At 42.1% G+C, this 18,271-nt stretch overlaps 1 protein-coding gene across 1 annotated transcript in view; it reads left to right on the forward strand.

The window, feature by feature from the left end:
• The window catches only part of POLN (DNA polymerase nu), a 158,348-nt gene that overhangs the window by 49,660 nt on the left and 90,417 nt on the right, over window positions 1-18,271 (forward strand). Inside the window, exons 12-16 of the mRNA XM_041753234.1 lie at window positions 7,925-8,008; window positions 8,378-8,473; window positions 15,124-15,180; window positions 16,138-16,191; window positions 16,820-16,885. Coding sequence (XP_041609168.1) covers window positions 7,925-8,008; window positions 8,378-8,473; window positions 15,124-15,180; window positions 16,138-16,191; window positions 16,820-16,885 — 357 coding nt within the window. The remainder of the gene's footprint in view (window positions 1-7,924; window positions 8,009-8,377; window positions 8,474-15,123; window positions 15,181-16,137; window positions 16,192-16,819; window positions 16,886-18,271) is intronic.

Consider the following 18,271-nt stretch of genomic DNA (forward strand, 5'->3'; position numbering starts at 1 on the left):
TATAATTCTTTTTATTTTTGTAGAATAATGTCCCCAATTTCATTTCTGATTTTAATAATTTGAGTTTTCTCTTTTTAATTATCTACTGAAAATTTATCAATTTTTAAAATCCTTTTGACGAACTAACTTTTGGTCTCATTGATTTTCTCCATTGTTTCCCTATTTATTTCATTTATCTCTGCTCTGATGTTTCTTATCTTCTTCCTTTTGCTACTTTTTTAAAACATATTTATTTATGATAGTCACAGAGAGAGAGAGAGAGAGAGGCAGAGACACAGACAGAGGGAGAAGCAGGCTCCATGCACCGGGAGCCCGACGTGGGATTCGATCCCGGGTCTCCAGGATCGCGCCCTGGGCCAAAGGCAGGCGCCAAACTGCTGCGCCACCCAGGGATCCCTGCTACTTTTGAGTTTAGTCTGTTCTTTTTTTTAGTTCCTTAAGTTGTAAAGTTAAGTTATTGATTTCAGATTTCTTGTTTCTTAATATCTATAATATTTATAGCATTTATAGCTATAAATTTCCCCTTTATTACTGATTTACTGCATTCCATAAGTTTTAGTATATTGTATTTTCATTTTCATTAATCTCTAAGTAATTTCTAAACTCTCTTTGATCTTTTGGTTGTTTAAAAATAATTTTAGTTTCCAGTTTTGTGAATTTTCCAGTTTTCCTTTTGTTATTGATTTCTAACTTCATCCTGTTGTAGTCAAAGAAGATGCTTTGTAGTCAGGGAAGATGCTTTCAAAAAATAAATATTTTTTGAAGTCTCTTGAGTCTTAATTTGTGGCCTAACATATGGTCTGTCCTGGAAAATGTCTCATGTGCACGTGAGGAATCTGTGTGTGGTAGTTGCTGGGTGGTGCTCTGTGTGTCTGTTGGATCTGGTTGGTTTACTGTACTGCTTAAGTCCTCTGTTTCCTTATTTTCTGTATGGTGGTTCTACCTGTTATTGTGAGTGGAGTAATCAAGTCTCCTAACGACTATTGTAGAATTGTCTATTTCTCTCTTTAATTCTGACAGTTGTTTCTTGATATATTTTGATGGTCTGTCATTGGGTGTGTAAATGTTTATAATTGTTTTATCTTCTTGCTGTATTGAATACATGTCATCCTTTGTCTCTTGTAACCATTTTTTATTTAAAGTCTATTTTTTTCTGATATTAATATAGCCACCCCTGATCTATTTGTGTTACTATTTGTGTGTCTCTTTCTATCCTTGTACTTTCAACGTGTCTGTATCTTTGAATTTAAAGTTTGTCTCTTATGGACAGCATGTAGTTGGATCATGTGTTTTTATCTATTCTTCCAGTCTCTGTCTTTTGATTGGAGAGTTTAACCCATTTACATGTAAGTAATTACTGATTAGAAGGGAATTACTTCTGTCATTAAACTGTTTTATATATGTATTATAGATTTTTTAAATTTATTATTTATGATAGTCACACACACACACACAGAGAGAGAGAGAGAGAGAGAGAGGCAGAGACATAGGCAGAGGGAGAAGCAGGCTCCATGCACCGGGAGCCCAACGTGGGATTTGATCCCAGGTCTCCAGGATCGTGCCCTGGGCCAAAGGCAGGCGCCAAACTGCTGCGCCACCCAGGGATCCCTGTATTATAGATTTTTTTGTCTGTCATTTCCTACATTACTGTCTTCTTTGTGTTTAGTTGATTTTTTGGTAGCGAATCATTTAAATTCCTTTCTCATTTTCTTTTGTGTATATTCTCTAGCTATTTTCTTTGTGGTTACCATGGGAATGACATTTAACATCCTAACATTATAGCACTCTAATTTGAGTTTATAACAGCTTAACTTGAATAACACACGAAAACACTGTTCCTTTACAGCTCTGTCCCCACCCCTTTCAGTTGTTGTTGCCACAAAATTATATCTTTATACATGTGTGCCCCAAACATAAGCTGAAAAAATTTTAAAGTGCATTAGTCTCTTAAATTATATAGGAAACGAGATTTGGAGTTACAAACTGAAGTTACAGTAATATTAGCTTTTATACTCATAATTTTTGAAGGATGGAGAAAACAAAAAGTACAGTGGTAAATTGTTACTATATTACTAATTTATATAACTGCCTATATATTCACCTTTTTTGAGCTCCTTATTTCTCCATATTGCTTTGAGTTAGTACCTAGTGTCCTTTCATTTCACTCTGGAGAAACTTGAGCATTTCTTCCAGGGCAGGTTAGTGATCACATCTCCCTCAGTTTTTCTTTACCTGAGAATGTCTCAATCTCTCCCTTGCCCTTGAAGGACAGTTTTGCCAGATGCAGGATGCTTGGTTGACAGTTTTTTCCTTTTAGTACTTTGAAAATATTGGCCCTCTGAAGTTTCTAATGAGATATCTGCTTACTGACCCTACTGAGGATCCCTTATATATGATGACACTTCTCTCTTGCTAATTTCAAGATTATCTGTTCATCTTCGTCTTTTGAAACTTTGATTATAATGTGCCTTTGGTGTTGATCTCTTTTACTTCCTCTTACTTGAAGTTCATGGAGCTTCTTGGATGTTTATATTCATGTATTTCATCAAATTTGAGAAGTTTTCAGCCATTATTTCTTCAAATATTTTTGCTGCCCCTTGCTCTCTCTCCCTATGGGACACCCACAATACATATGCTTGTCTGTTTGGTGGTGTCCCACAGGTCCCTTAGGCTCTATTCATTTTTCTTTAATTTGTTTTCCATCTGTTCCTCAGCCTCTGTAAGGCCCATTGTCCTATCTTCAGATTCACTGATTCTTTCTTCTGCCTGCTCAAATCTGCAATTAAATCCCCCTCATTTGCTCACACATTGTTTTCTTGACTTTTGTCACATCCTCCTTCAGTTCTTGGAGCATCTTTAAAATAGTTGTTTTAACATCTTTGTCTAAATATCAGAAAGGGAAACAGAACATAAAGACTCCTAACTCTGGGAAACGAACTAGGGGTGGTGGAAGGGGAGGAGGGGGGTGGGTGGGGGTGAATGGGTGACAGGCACTGAGGGGGGCACTTGACGGGATGAGCACTGGGTTTTAATCTGTATGTTGGTAAATTGAACACCAATAAAAAATAAATTTATTATTAAAAAAAACATATTTGTCTGGTAGATCTGCCATTAGGTCTTTTCCAGGAACAATTTCTGTTGATGGGTTTTTTCCCCCTCTGAATGGGATGCTTTTCTTCATATGCCTTGAAATTTTTCATTGAACACTGGACATTTGAATCTGATAATGTGGTAGCTCTGGAAATCATATTCTCCCCCTATCACAGGGTTTGCTGTTTTGTGTGAGTTGTTTTGTTTTGCTTTTTGGTTGCTATAGGCTATCTGCTATGTGGTGCCAAAGATTAGCCTGAGGGGTAAGCTTCAGATCTTCTCATGTTTTTTTCCAAGATTTTTCTTGGACATACACAGTCTGTTTCTAATATTTCTTACATAAGCAATAGTTGTCTAACAACCTTGTCTTTAATTTCTGGCTCCCCAAAAGAGGAAAAGTGAAAAATGAAGGGGGATGTAAAAGGGTGCTGGCCCTTTAAATCCCTGGAAGTTGTTCAGCTAGCAGGAGAGGGTCTTACGACAATGTGGGGAGGGGCCACAACAATGGCTGCCTGCCTATTTGTCTGCACCTGTGTTATTAGAATCAATAATCAGAGCCCAGATCCCCTCCTATTTGGAGGACTTTTTGCCCACCCTGGCTCCTGCATACTATTCCAGAAACAAGTGGATGATTGCCTGCCGTGTGGCTGGGAGTGGAAGATGGGGATTGGTGGCTGCTATTGTGCTAAGAGCTGAAATTGTTCAAAAATAGTTTGCAATTTACCTTCCAAGCCTGAAAGGCCCAAACCCTCAATAGACTCCTAAGTCCAAAATTATTGTTGCATCAGTGTCTGCCCCTGCAAATCAGTGTCTGCCCCTGCAACTGTCATCCAGGTCAAGAGGCAGTTTCTCATTTACAGGTGCTTCCTACTCTGCATCTTCCCAGAATCTCCTTGGTGTAAATTGCAAGCGTATAGCTAGATATATTTTTACATATGTACACAAACACATGACTCCACCCAGAACAGATCTAGATATTTCCAGAACCCAGAAGGCTCCTCCTTTCTGCCTCTCCTAGTCTATTACCCCCAGGGAGAGCCATTAATCTGACTCTGTTCAGTGATTTCGAACTTCATATAAATGGAACCATGCAGTGTGGGCTCTTTGGTTCTGGCTTTTTTTTTTTTTTTTTTTGCTATGGGATTCACTTTTTTGTTAATTTAGCAGATGTGGGTTCCAATAAAACTTGTAGTATCACACCCATTTAAGAACATGTCTTAGCTTTTTTATATCCTTTCCCATTGGTAGGCACTATGATCACAGTGGCTGTGAATATTCATATGCATTAACTGTGCTCCTGTCTCTTGGTTTTACATCTAGAAGTGGAATTGCTGGATAACCGGGTATGTGTAGGTGGTAGAAGGTACTTCCAAAGACCTCTTGAAATTGGTCGTGACCTTTGCTACATCCTCACCAATACTGCCTGCCAGTATTTCTCACTTTAGCTATTCTCCTGGGTCTGTCATTGTATATCTTTGTGGATTTAGTTTAGTTTGCATTTCCCTGAGGATTAGTCATATTAAGGACCTTTCCATATGCTTGATGGTATTTTGGATGTACTCTTTTGTGATCCAATTTTGCAAAGACTTCACCCATTTTAAAATTTATGTTAACTGACCTTTTCATATTGATTTGTAGGAGTTCTTTATATATTCTGTATGTGAGTCCTTTGTAATAAATTCCTTATCTGAATCTTTTGTAATATATTGAAAATTCTTTCTCCCAGTCCATAGTTTGGCAAATAATATAGTCTATGGGCCAAATCCATCCTATGGCCTATTTTATAAGTCCTACAAGTTAAGAGCAGTTGTTATAATTTTCAAAAGACAAACACATAAACAAAGATAAAGAAGAATATGTGACAGAGGCCATATGTGGCTCATAGAACCTAAAATACTTTCTAGCCCAGTCTGTGTCTATGGCTTGTCTTTACAATATCTTAATAGTGATATTTTGGGTAACAGAATTTCTTTATTTTAATGAAGTCCAGTGAACCTTTTTTTTTAAAATGTTTAAGGATTTTTATGTGCTAATATCTTTTGTCTGCCTTCTGGTCAAGATATTCTATGTTTTCTTCTCTAAGCTGTATTATTTTAAGTCTACCTTCCATTTCATGTTAATTTTTCCATATGGTATTAGGTATGGTTAAGATTTTTTCCCAGGTTGATTGCTATTTATTTCAGTATCATTTATTAAAAGTACCATCATTTCCCTGCTGAATTACAGTAACATATGCGTAGCAAGTCAGACTGCTGCTGTCAGAAGTTCAGAGAAAAACAAGTAAAACCAGTGGAGCACTGAAGTAGTGATTAGCAAAAGTTTATTGTGCACACACCAAAATGACAGTTTACAAACCAGGATACTCAAATCAAGACATGGAACAAGGCTCGAAGGTATATTGTCATAAAGCAGCTTGTGTGGTGTGGAGGCAGGATCTGGTTATTCTTAACAGCAATGAACTACAACATTAGAATTGGGGGGGGGGCACAATTTGAGATTCACTTATGATTTTCAGAGGTACAAGCAAGAAGTGACCCAGGTCAAGTTAGCCTTGCTTATCTTGCCAAATAGACTAGATGAAGCTTTGCTTGTAGGACTACATTGGTTTCATCTGCTCTGGGAATTTTCAAGGCTGGTCTCCATGTGTGTTTGATTGTAACACCATGCAATGTGGATCTTTTTCTGGACTGTGTTCTATTTCATGTTTTTTTTTTTTTGTCTATCCTGTGCTTATCCCCTGCCTTAGTTATGATAGCTTTGTAATACGTCCTGATGCCCTGTGGTATGTCTTCCATCTTTGTGTTTCTTCTATATGGTATTTGTTCTTAGGCTCTTTGCACTGCCATAAAAATTCTTTGATCTACTTTTTTTAAAACCCTGCTGGTATTTTGATTGTATTTTTATGTATATGACAAAGGACTCATATGCAGACTATAACAGAGAAATCCTATCAATAAGAAAACACCAGTTAACATATTTTTTTTTAAAGAATTTATTTATATATTCATGAGAATACACAGAGAGGAGAGAGAGAGAGGCAGAGACAGGCAGAGGGAGAAGCAGATTCCATGCAGGGAGCCCGACACAGGACTCGGTCTCCAGGATCACGCCCTGGGCTGTAGGCGGCGCTAAACCTCTGAGCCACCGGGGCTCCTGGTTAACATAATTTTTAAACGGGCTACAATTTGAAATGAATCTATTGAAAGATGCACACACCCCTACTCATGGGGCCACACCCCTAGCACCAGCACCTAGCTGAGTCCTACCCAAGTTGCTGATCCACACAAGTGGGGACAAAGCAGCGTTTGCTTTGGTCTGCTTTGTTGCATGACAGCAGGTAACTGATATACACTGGCCCAGCTTCCTCTCAGTCCCTGCTTTGTGGCATGATGTCGTGGTATGATGGGGCATCCAGCCTGGCTGCAGGGCCCAGAGCCCAGCTGGGCTTAGGCCTCAGTTCTGCCTGCCACTTTGTAGTTTGTATCTTTTCCTCCTCTGAAGAGCTGTTTCTGTCTTACTGTGTTTCTTTTAAGAAATTGTCTTTTTTGGGGGGACGCCTGGGTGGCTCAGTGGTTCAGCATCTGCCTTTGGCTCAGGGCGTGATTCTGGAGTCCCAGGATTGAGTCCTACATTAGGTTCCCTGCATGGAACCTGCCTCTCCCTCTGCCTGTGTCTCTGCTTCTCTCTCTGTGTCTCTCATGAATAAATAAAATCTTTAGAAAAAAAGAAATTGTCTTTTTGCTTTGCTCTTTTTGTATTTATTCATTTCTTCTTATGCCTAAACACAGGGAGTACATTAATGTGCAAGTTTACTGTACCGTTTCAACTGGAAGCTCCAAAAGTTTGTCACCAGAGTTTCTGTTCCTGAGGTATGGCTTACGCCTGAAGGGGTCCATTGTCTGTCCTTTGATGCTGTGTTCCTTGGCTTTCTTTTTCTCATTTATTTCTTTGACTGTGGAGTTTGGGCATACTTTAACTGATACTTTGCCTAGATACTCTTTACTTGTATCATACTTGTCATGCTCCTAACTTCTCTAGACCCTCTTTGTTACGTCTTTCAGAAGGCCATTCAATGAGGCCATTCAATGGCCTCAAGGCCATTCTCATCTGATGAAGAATAGAATGCAGGTGATTTTTCAGCAGGGTTGCTTGGTTTGTCTCTGCTCTCTGTTTTCTTTTATAATTACTTTTTAAAAGTCCTGGCTGCCTTCTCCTTTTCTTCTGACGGAAGTGGCAAAGGGGTGAGGGATTGGTATATTCGGCATGCTCTTCTCTTTTCTGCTCCATTCTGTGTCAGACATTTCATGGGACATGGTTAGATTCTTTTTACTTGGACCACCCAGACCTTCCACCCTTGAAGCCAGGCTGTATCCCATGCGGTTGGGTGTGGTTGTTCAGAGCATTGTCCCTGGTGTCCCCTGTGGCTGCTCTCTCTGCTGGGTGGGAGGGAACTATGGGGTCGTCACTATGGTTACCATGAGGTTTGGTCCTGCCTCTTTTACCTTGGGATACTTTGGATGTTTTGAAGTTTATGATATGATTCTAGGTCCCTTTTCTAGTAGTAATATTCCTGGAGAATTCATTCTTTCCTTTATTTCGATGTGTTATTTCCTATTTTGCTTCTTTTACTTTGCTTCCTGAGGTTTGGGAGAGAATGATTCTATGAGCCTGAGTTTTCCATTGAGTCAAAATATGTACTTTTAATTTCCATTTTGATAAATTGTAGGCTGTTTTTTAATCCTTATAAGAGCTTTTGTTGGGAATTGTTTGATGAGCAAATTAAATAATCTTACATTGTGAAATCCTTTAGTGAGATTTCGTGTCACACTCACAGTCTCGTCTCAAGGAATTGGAGCAAGAAGCTCATTTTGTTGCAGGAGAGCAGTTTCTTATAACAAGTAATAATCAGCTTCAAGAGGTAAGGCTAAATTTTGTTTTGTTTTGTTTTATAAAATATACTTCTTAGGAATTAAAGAGAGATCTATTCTGAATTTATAAATAGTATTTTATGTTGATTTTCTGGAAAGTATTAAGTTGTCTATTTTCTCACAATGAGATCTATCCCTTCAAAGCCTGAGCACTGGGTGTTATTCTGTATGTTGGTAAATTGAACACCAATAAAAAATAAATTTATTATAAATAAAAAAAAGAATAATCCAAGGAAAGTATGAAATCAGAATCTGTGTACTTGTAGCATCTGATTGGGTGGGCTGCTATGGCTGGGGTAGTGGTGTTCAAGGTTTCTCTCAAATCTGAGATCGCTCAAGTGACACTGCTTTTGTTGAAGATCCTCTTCGGCAAGCTAAAGCTGCACCTGATGAGTCCCATGGAGACTCTTCCCAGAATGGGGCTGCAGAGACTCCCGTCCACATCAGAAGCTGTGGTAAGTTCAAAAATTGTCCCTTTCTTTTTGAGACAGTAGCATGTCTATACCACATGTGAGTCACCTGCAGACCTGCCTGTGCCCCCTGCAGTGGGCTGTGTGGCAGTGACTCCTACAAGGTGCTCCTGGCAAGGCTACCCTCCTGGTATGAACCACAGAGAAAGATGCAGGCATTAGTTTTCCAGAAGCAATCCATTGACTTCATTTTCTGCCAAGGACAATGAGGTGGAATTTTGTTCTGAAAACAAATTGTTGACAATCCAGTCACAGCCTCTTTATTTCACGACTCTGTTAGAAACTAGAAATGGGGAAGGTCATCAGTCTTCTCCTTTCCTAGGTTTATTTTAGAAAGTTTAAGCTACCTTTCCCCTAAGAGGAGCTTGTGTTTTAAAGGACAGGGAGGAGTGAGAGTCTGCTCTATCAGAATGGCAGAGTATAGGGATGCCTGGGTGGCTCAGTGGATTGAATGTCTGCCTCTTGATTTTGGCCCCGGGGTTGTAGCCTCAGGGTCATGGGATTGAGTTCTGAGTCACACTTTGTGCTCAAGGCAGGGGAAGTCTACTTGGGATTCTTTGCCTCTCCCTCTTCTGTTTGCTGTCTAAAATAAATGAATAAATCTTTAAAACATACATATTTAAAAACAGAATGACAGAGTATAAATAGATGTTTAGAATCCATAAGATTCATGAAAGCATGCAGAGTGGGGATCAGTAAGTAAGTGGACTTGGGGGCCCCCAGCATGGGTTCTCGGGGTTGTGTCCTGCACTGGACTTAGCAGCAGCTTCCCTCCCTCCCTGCACACGTGGCCAACAGCACCACATGCTCTGCTCATCTTGGCCTTGCCAGAGTCCCCTGCCTTCTGACTACCCTCATGTGCAGCCCTCAGTGGGCTCAGGTGGTAGTTCTTGAGTGAATCAGGGACACATATAGAGTGATGTGTCAGGAAGCGGGTTTGAATCTGCCCCTTCCCCACCTCAGTGGACGTCCGTCATCCTCCTGAGTCCTTGGGAACCCACAGTGAGTGGAGTTAGGGCAGTGGAGTCAGCTAGCACAACTACCTGCACAGCTTGAGCATGTACTTGACTATTCTGTGCCTGAGTTTCCTGATCTATAAAAGAAGGATAATAACAGTCCTTTCCTTATAGCAATCTTGTGAGTATTTAACAAGTGTATATGTGTGCCTGTGTGTAAAACAGTGTTTGGGACCATGCCTGACATATGAGCTCTCAAAAACTAACAAGTACTTGCTGTGATTATTAGCTAGCTACTTCCTCCAGAAACCTACAAGTTGTGTTGGATTTTCTTCCAGCCTTACCCTGCAGCCAGCCTTACAGTCTCTACCTGCAAATATAGGTCTTGAGTGTGCCTGTTCCCTCCCTCCTCACTGTCACCAGCTCAGTCACCTCCCACTCACAGTCCTGCAAAGCCCCCTAAGCAGTGTCCCAGCTGCTCTTACCTTGCTGGTTATGCATCACATCCAGGCAGAGTGATCTTTTACACCATTAGAAACATCATGTCATTCACCTGACATACGTTCCAGGGGCTTCCTGTGACACTTAGATTAGTGTGTCCCCAGGTCCCACGTCTGGCCCTGTCCCTTCTCCAGCTCCCCTCACACCCAGTGTCCCGTGAGCACACTTGCTCTTCACAGGTTCTGCACGAGCTCTTTCCTGGTCTGGACACTCTTCTGGAGTTTGCGCAGTGGCTTCTGATTGTTGGCTTAAGTATTGCTTTCAGACAGACCTCCCCTGGTCACAGAAACAAGAGTAATGCCTCCAGGCATTTGTTTCCTGCACCTGAAGTTACCTTAGTTACTGGCTTGCTTATTGCTCTAGGATGTAAACTGTGCAGATCAAAGCTTTCGTTTGACTTGTTCAGTACAACTTCAGAGCCAAACGGCCAGAACTAGCACCTGATGGGGCTGAGCCAAATGTCTCTCTGTTCACTGAGATCTGGGGCAGCAGGGAGCAGGACCCATCCTCCCAGAGAAACCAGCATGGATTTGACACCTGCATGGAAGAGAGGGCCACCATGCCCGATAGCCGGAGCAGCAGCGGAACCTGGTAAAACCACATACTCCCCTCAGGTGGCCCTGAGCAGAGGGTCTCTGGCCAACTTATTCTTTGTCCCAGCACCAGCTGGCAGTGTTGCCCTTCCCTCTGCTGCTCCTTCGCTCTTCCAGACAACCAACAACTACAGAAGGAAACCTAACTCTTTTGGTGTCAATGTGCTTTCTTATAGACAGAATTATCACAACGGCCTTCATTATTTTTCACAGAGATATGATTGATGTAAATCATATTAACCTCTCCTTTTAACTGATCAAATCATACTATTTTGTGCATTTAAAAAAGATGAACTTTTACTAGGGAACACATGTACATGGATCTAAATTCAAAATTGAGACTGCTGTCTTTCCTTAACCCTTCCTGTTCCATGGGGGAGGGATGTGGACTTCAGTAAAATGGGAAGCCAGGGACAGTTCAAGTGAGGGCGCAACTATGATCTTAGATATGATTTTATCAGGCTTTTATTTTGATTAGATTTTATATTTTATTTCACAGCAATATTGAGTGGAAAGTACAAAGAAGTATCATATCCTGCCTTCCTCCCACCTACAACACCCTCTCTCACGCTGTCTCCCTTACTATCAGGATCCCCACCAGTGGGACCAGTGGGACCATTGGTTACACTTGATGAACCTCCACTGACATGTTATCATCACCCAAAGTCCATAGTTCACCTCAGGAGTCAATGCTTCTATTGCATTCTCTAGGTTTAGGTAAATATGTAAGGACAGGTGCCCACCCTTATGGTATCACACAGAGTAGTTCACAGCCATAAACACTCTCATGCTCCACCCACACCCCCTCTCCGCCCTCCCCTGCCCCGATATTTTCACTGTCCCCATAGCTTCACCTTTTCCAGAATGTCCTGTAGGTGGAATCCTACAGCATGCAGCCTTTTCAGATTGGCTTCTTTCCCCTTCATAATGTGCATTTAAATTTCCTCCATGTCTTTTCCTGACTTGATAGCTTGTTTCTTTTTTTTTTTTTTAAGATTTTATTTATTTATTCATGAGAGACACAGAGAGAGGCAGAGACATAGGCAGAGGGAAAAGCATGCTCCCTGTGGGCAGCCCAATGCAAGACTCAATCCCAAGATCCCAGGATCACAACCTGAGCCAGAGGCAGACGCTGAACCACTGAGCCACTCAGATGCCCCATATATCTTGTTTCTTTTTAATGATGAATAATAGTCCATTGTCTGAATGGACCACAGTTTATTACTCATTCACCTTCTGAAGGACATCTTGGTTGCTTCTAAGTTTTGGCAGTGAGGAAGAAAGCTGCTATAAACATCTGTGTGTAGGTTTTGTGTGGACATAAGTTTTCAGCTCCTCTGCTTGAATACCACGGAGCATGATTGCTGGATCGTATGGTGAGAGTATACTGAGTTTTGCAAGGAATTGACAAACTATCCCCAAAGTGGCTGTACCATTCTGCATTCCTGCCATCCGTGAGCAGGAGCTCCTGTGGCTCTGCATTCTTGCCATTGCATGGTGTGGTCAGTGGATCCTGCCCATCCTAACAGATATTTGCTATGTCCTAAAAAGTCCACTCATATAGCTGGTTGAAGAAAGGAGGAGTCTCATTAATAGGCTGTCACTCTGGGGTGGGGACTGAAGGCTCAGCAGTCCAAGTGACAGTTGTGACAGTGAAGCAACAGACAAATTTTCATAGCAGAAAGAAACTCTGTGCATGTGAGTTCATGTGAGTCCACAGAGGACTGTGGGGGTAGCTCTTGGTTTTCTCAGTTGTGCAACTGAGCAGATAGAAAAGGCCACCAGTCAGGAAAAACAGAGAGGAGCAGTTTGCAGGGAGAGTCACACATTCATTCTCAGACATATTACGACAGAGATGTCACAGGAGCTGTCTGGGCAGTGAGAGGTCTTGTGCTGGAGATGCATACTTGAAAGTAGTCAGTTTTTATTAAAGTTGCCCTGGGATGGTGGTCCCTTACCCTGACTGGAGCTTTGGAAAAACACCCATACGCAGGGTGGCAACTGATCTACAGAATCGTGTCTGTGGGCTAGACTGCCCAGGCCCAGGCATGTCTTTGAAGCTCCCGGCTGTTTCTCATAAGCCAGCTAGCATTGATAACCACAGAACGGAATGCTGAGAAACTGACACTTAGAGGTCAGGAAAGAGGAGGTGCCAACAAGAGGCTACGGAGTGGCCACGCAGAGAAGGGAGCTGAGAAGAATGTGTGGTCAGGGGCCAGCATGGAGCGTGTGATAAAGCTTGCAGGGCGGTAGGCGGTTGCGGCACTGCCTCTGATCATGAACCAATGCTGGTAAGGCTTTGTCCAAAATTTCATGAGATCAAATACTTAAATCTTTTCAAGTGTTCTTGGACGGCTCAAGTAGAGAGATACAGGGAGCCTGTGGTTAGAAAGTTACTTTGTGAGTAAGGTATCAGGATAAGGAGAGTTAACCGATCTTAAGCAGTTTTCTTGGCTAAGTGTTTTCATGTACTCTCAACCCTCTGGGGATAGCTTTTCTAAGGAAATGGCAATTCTGGGTTGTACTGAGGTAGGATGCCTCCCCCTTAGCAGTGCCTACTCCCACGATACCGTGTTGGCTCTCTGGTTTATGATTCTGTGGCTAGCCACAACCCTAGGGTCCTCAGTCTTTATTCAAACAGACAGGGACACAATTCCATGCCTTACAGTGTTACGTAAGAGTTATAGCATCAGTTACTCAAAGTGATTTATATAGATTCAAAACAATCTTAATTAAAACCCTAGCAGCAGTTTTTTTGTAGAAGCTGACAAGCTGATTACCAAATTGACACAGAAGTGCAAAAATTTAAGAGCCAGTGTGATCTTGGGAAACACTACTGGAGGACTTAGTCTGTTGGACATCAAGACTAATCCTAAATCAATAGGGATTTCTAGGAACTAAGTGGACAGTATAGTGTCAATTCAAGTGTAAACAAATAGACCAGTGGACACAGGATGAGGAGTCCACATGCGAGTATGAAAGACATGATCTCTGAGACGGCGGCTCTACAAAGCAGTGAGTAAGGAGGGCTTCCTCCATAAATGACCCCTTATTTCATGCCATACACAAAAATAGACTCCAAGCAAATTTTACATCTAAATGTAAAAAGCAAAACAATGAAGATTGTAGAAAATACCATAAGGATAAATCCTCAAGATCCTGAGGTGGGTAAATGTTCCTGAACAGGACACAAAATACATCACACTTACAGGAAAAGATTGATAAATTGGATGATAGTAGAATTAAGAATCTCTGTTTTTGAAGAGATGCCATTAAACAAGTAAATAAGCAAGTCACAGAGGGCAAAGAGATTTCCAGTAAATATAACCAACTGAAAAAAACCCTGTCCAGAATTACAAATTCCTATAAATCAAGGGGGAATAAAAGACACACAAACCAACTTTTTAGATGAGCAAAAGACATTAACAGGGGTTTAATGAGGGAAGATATCTATTGAGTCAATGAGTATGTGAACACTGTCCAACTGCATTAGTTGTTGGGGAAATACATATGAAACTATGATGCAATATCACCTCACATTTACCAGGATGGCTCTCATTAAGGCCTGGAACAATGTGTGTTAGCAAAGATGTGGAGCAACTGGAACGTTCATGTGGTGCTGATGGGGCACAAACTGGTGCCTTTACATGGGAGAACTGCCTGCTGTTGCCTCTGCTGCAGTTGGCCTTGTAATCCCACTCCTCTCTGTGTTTCTGCTCAACACAGCTGCAGACAGAAGTTAACCAAAATCCAGACTCCCAGTGTTCACAGTACCACTATTCATCATAGCCCATAAACCACCCACTAGTATCCATCAAGGATAAAATATAGTTGTCCTGCATTCACACAGTTGAAAACAGGACATGATGCTTCATACAACACAGATGAGCCCTGAAACCATCATGTTGGGCAAAAGCCACACACAGAGTACCTGTGATAGGATAGGAAGTTTGATAGGAAGGAAGGTAGCTAGGGAAGGTGGCCTTAACAGTGGAGGTCAGAGTGGTGGTTACCTGCAGGGGAGGGCAGGGACCCACAGGGGACCTGTAATGCGCCGTGTGTATGGCTGTACCTAAGCGTATTCACTGTGTTGGCAATCGAGCAAACCATGTTCTTATGATCTTATGTTGTCCGTATGTAATGTTTTGACCTTTTAAAATGAGTTTTAAAATCCATCATCCTATTCTGGTGTCACCCCCCAGACTTCATGCCAGGATAACTGTGATTGAAATGTTGGGTGTTCCTAAAGTCTTGAGTTACACATTTGTAGCCATTTTCTTAGTTCATTCTCCTACGTGGTATTTTACATACCCTGGATTTAGATTTCATGAATTTAAATCTCAGGAGGAATCTTGTTTCCAAGCTTGTGTGAAGTGTCTTTAGCTCCCATATGGACAGCAATGATTTTGCAAGGGATTTAGATTAAGACACTTGATAAGCCGAGTTTATTATGAATCTTCACTTTGGAAAATACGGTCAATACAGACCATTTATTATTAGGATTTTCTCCAACTGAAAGTAAGTCTTCAAAATGTCAAAATTAAATGAAGGAATTATATTGGTGACATTTATTCTCATTTTTCAGTTAAACGCTTTGCAGGACCTTCATCCATTACCCAAGATAATTCTGGAATATAGGCGGGTAAGTTCCCTTTGTGTGTGAGTGAGTGAGTGGGTGAGGGAGGGGAGCCATATGGCACCGCCTCTGATAAGACCAATCCGTCATCACAAAAGTAGCCCTGGCAGTGTTCTGAAGGGAACAGCACCTGTTCAAGATAGCCTGGTACCAGTGCTGCTCTGGTGCAGCCCGCTCAGCTCCATTCCAGCCACAGTCAGCCCACTCAGCCGTGGGTCACAGGGTCCCACATGGATGAAGACAAGTGAAGACGGGAAGGGGATGTGTTCACTGTCATGGGGCGGCTTTGCTGTGGGCTCAATTCTACCACCATGGAGTTCAGAAGCCTCTTTCTTGGGCCTTGTCCTACTCCCCCGCCCTGGGCCTGGTGAGGTTACCCGCAGCCTCCTGAGCATGTTCGCTGACACACTCCCTTTTGTCACTAACATGGCCCCCTCATGTTGCTGTCAAGCCCCCTTCTTCCTCAGCTGCCCACGCTTCCTCTGTTCACGTGCCTGCCATGTATCCTCTGATGTTCATGAACCACATCCATAACTTTGGCCACCGCTTGTACCATCAGTCTGTCATTCCCTAATCTGTGTCCTGCTGCTCTCCTGAGGTGTGGCAGCTGACAGGGCTTGGTCATGGCACCATTCCTTCTCCTTGAACGGATGAAATGATTGGAAGAGAACTAAAGGCACCCTAGGGCACAGGGGAGGATGGAGATTCAGGACCTTCCATTTATCTCTGCAATGTTTCTGTGAAAAGAATTATCCCGCAAAAGGAGGTAGGGTGCTGTCTTTCTCTGTGGGCCATTGTTATTTAATTCTGGGTGCCACACCAGGCTGTTTCAGGGCCCCCTGGAGTAATTGGAGCTGACACGTGAGCCGCACGTGCCCAACACTCTGTGAAACACTGCTTTGATGTGAATTCCTGTTCCAATGCTTAAACAAGAAAATGATTACTTCTGTCCATGTGACCTAGGTTCACAAGACCAAGTCAGCCTTTGTGGATGGATTACTAGCTTTTGTGAGAAAGGTAACTGCACTTAAACGAGGTACTGTGCTTGGGGATGTGGTTTCCATGTGGCTTCAGATACACATACAATTTACTAGAGTTTTAGTTAACGATGAAATCAAATATTCTTGAGCCGTGAGACACAATTTTGTTATTTCTCAGGTCTCTCTATAGCTTGAGTTGCCATCATGCCTTCAGACCTGGAGCTGCATTTTAGGAAGCTGTGGGGCAGCCCAGACACTCTTAAATCTGTCCCTCCCCTCTTCTTTTGCTCACTTCAGGGAGATGCTGTTCTAGTTCACACGTGAAGAGCCTGCAGTCAGGTGTGCTGTGACTGGCCCTGTCTGGGTAGCACAGCCCCTGTGGCATGTGATCCTCCTCTCCCTACACACAGTGGTTTGAAGGAACACAAAGACCTACATGTCCTGTTGCCATTTCTGCACGGTTAAGGGGAACCTCCTTGTTCGTCAGCAGGTTGCTGACACCCAGGGACCTTTCAGGTTTCAGGGCGTAGGGCCAGCAGCTGGTGGACTTAGGCAGGAAAGCAGTGAGTGTTGAGTGCTATGTGCAGGGAGACTAAAGGGTCAGGATGTTCTTGACTTCATGTGGCATTGCCAGAGCTGAAACTGATTCTTTTTAACTGATAAAGGGCTCCATTTCCTCTATGTGGAATCAGACTGGAACTGTGACCGGAAGACTTTCAGCCAGGCATCCGGTAAGTCAGCTCTCCCTGTTAGACACCAAGTTTCCGTGCCTCTGAGTTGAATTTTTGCCTGTACGTGTGTTTGCCTGCACACTTTTCCATTTCTAAGAGGGGCCCCATTGCTGATGTATTTTACTCTGCTTCTCCACTTGACTGATACTTACTTAGCACCTACCATGTTCTGGGAATAAGACACATGCCCTCTACTGTCACAAAGCATTGAGTTAGTGAGGGGTCCTTTCCATCCAGAGAGTCAAAAGTGCTGGGGATGAGGGCAAAAGCAACACCCCGTTCCCACTCCCCCTTCCTTGTCTGCAGATTTGTGCTGGACAGGAGGCTTCTGATGTCCAGAAAAGTGTTGGACTGTCTGATGCTCCAGTGACCTCCTCTTTTCCCTTGTTGTTGCTTCAGTCTGTCTCTGATGAAAAAAACTATAAATACTCTTGAATTTATGATGCAGCTTTAATAACACTCAAAGCAATTAGCTTTTTAAATGGCTTTATAGGGCACTTAGGTGGCTCAGTCATTTAGGCATCTGCCTTTGGCTCAGGTCATGATCCCAGGGTCCTGGGATCAAGTCCGGAGTCAAGTTCCCTGCTCCATGGGGAGTCTACTTCTCCATCTCCCTCTGCTCCTCCCGCAACTTGTGCTCTCTTACTCTCTCTTTCAAATAAGTAAATAAAATATTTTTAAAAAATAAAAACTAAGTGGCTTCATATTTTTGAATTAAAGATGATTCACTACTAATTTTTCATTGCAGAACAATACGTTAATACAGAAATGTAAAAAAGCAAAAACGAAAGAACCTAATAAAAATCACCTGTTATTCCACCATGCAGAATTAACTGTAGCTAACATTTTGGTGTCTATCTGTATTGACTTTTTGCTAAGTACACGTATTTATAAAACACTGTTTTTCTACCAAAATAAAACCACACTTTTATTTTATATTTTTCAAATTTTATTTATGATGTCTTAATATCATGCATTAATATTGACCTGAATCTATGTTTAGATTTAAACATTTGAATTATTTTAAATATGCAAATTAAATATATTAATTGTTTAAATATGCACTATAAAATATAATTATATGAGTATACATTCATGATAAAGAAATTCAAATAGCATGGACATGTGTAAAAACAATTTGGTGTCCTTTTCCCTTAGTGACATGTCTGTCTACCCCATGGGTCCTGTCACCGGTGTGGACTGCATCCCACCAGCCTTTTTCTGGCCTTTACGTGTATGGGTACCCTGTGCATGTGGCAGGTGGTGGTATGGGGCTGTGCAGACTCATGCCCTGTAGGAGCTGCGGACTTGCTCAGGGCCCTACACATTCTGGACTTTGCACCTACCTTAGGGAGGTCTTTCTTTGGATGCCCTACTTTAGAGAGC

The sequence above is a fragment of the Vulpes lagopus genome, chromosome 4, assembly GCF_018345385.1.
Source record: "Vulpes lagopus strain Blue_001 chromosome 4, ASM1834538v1, whole genome shotgun sequence".
NCBI lineage: Eukaryota > Metazoa > Chordata > Mammalia > Carnivora > Canidae > Vulpes > Vulpes lagopus.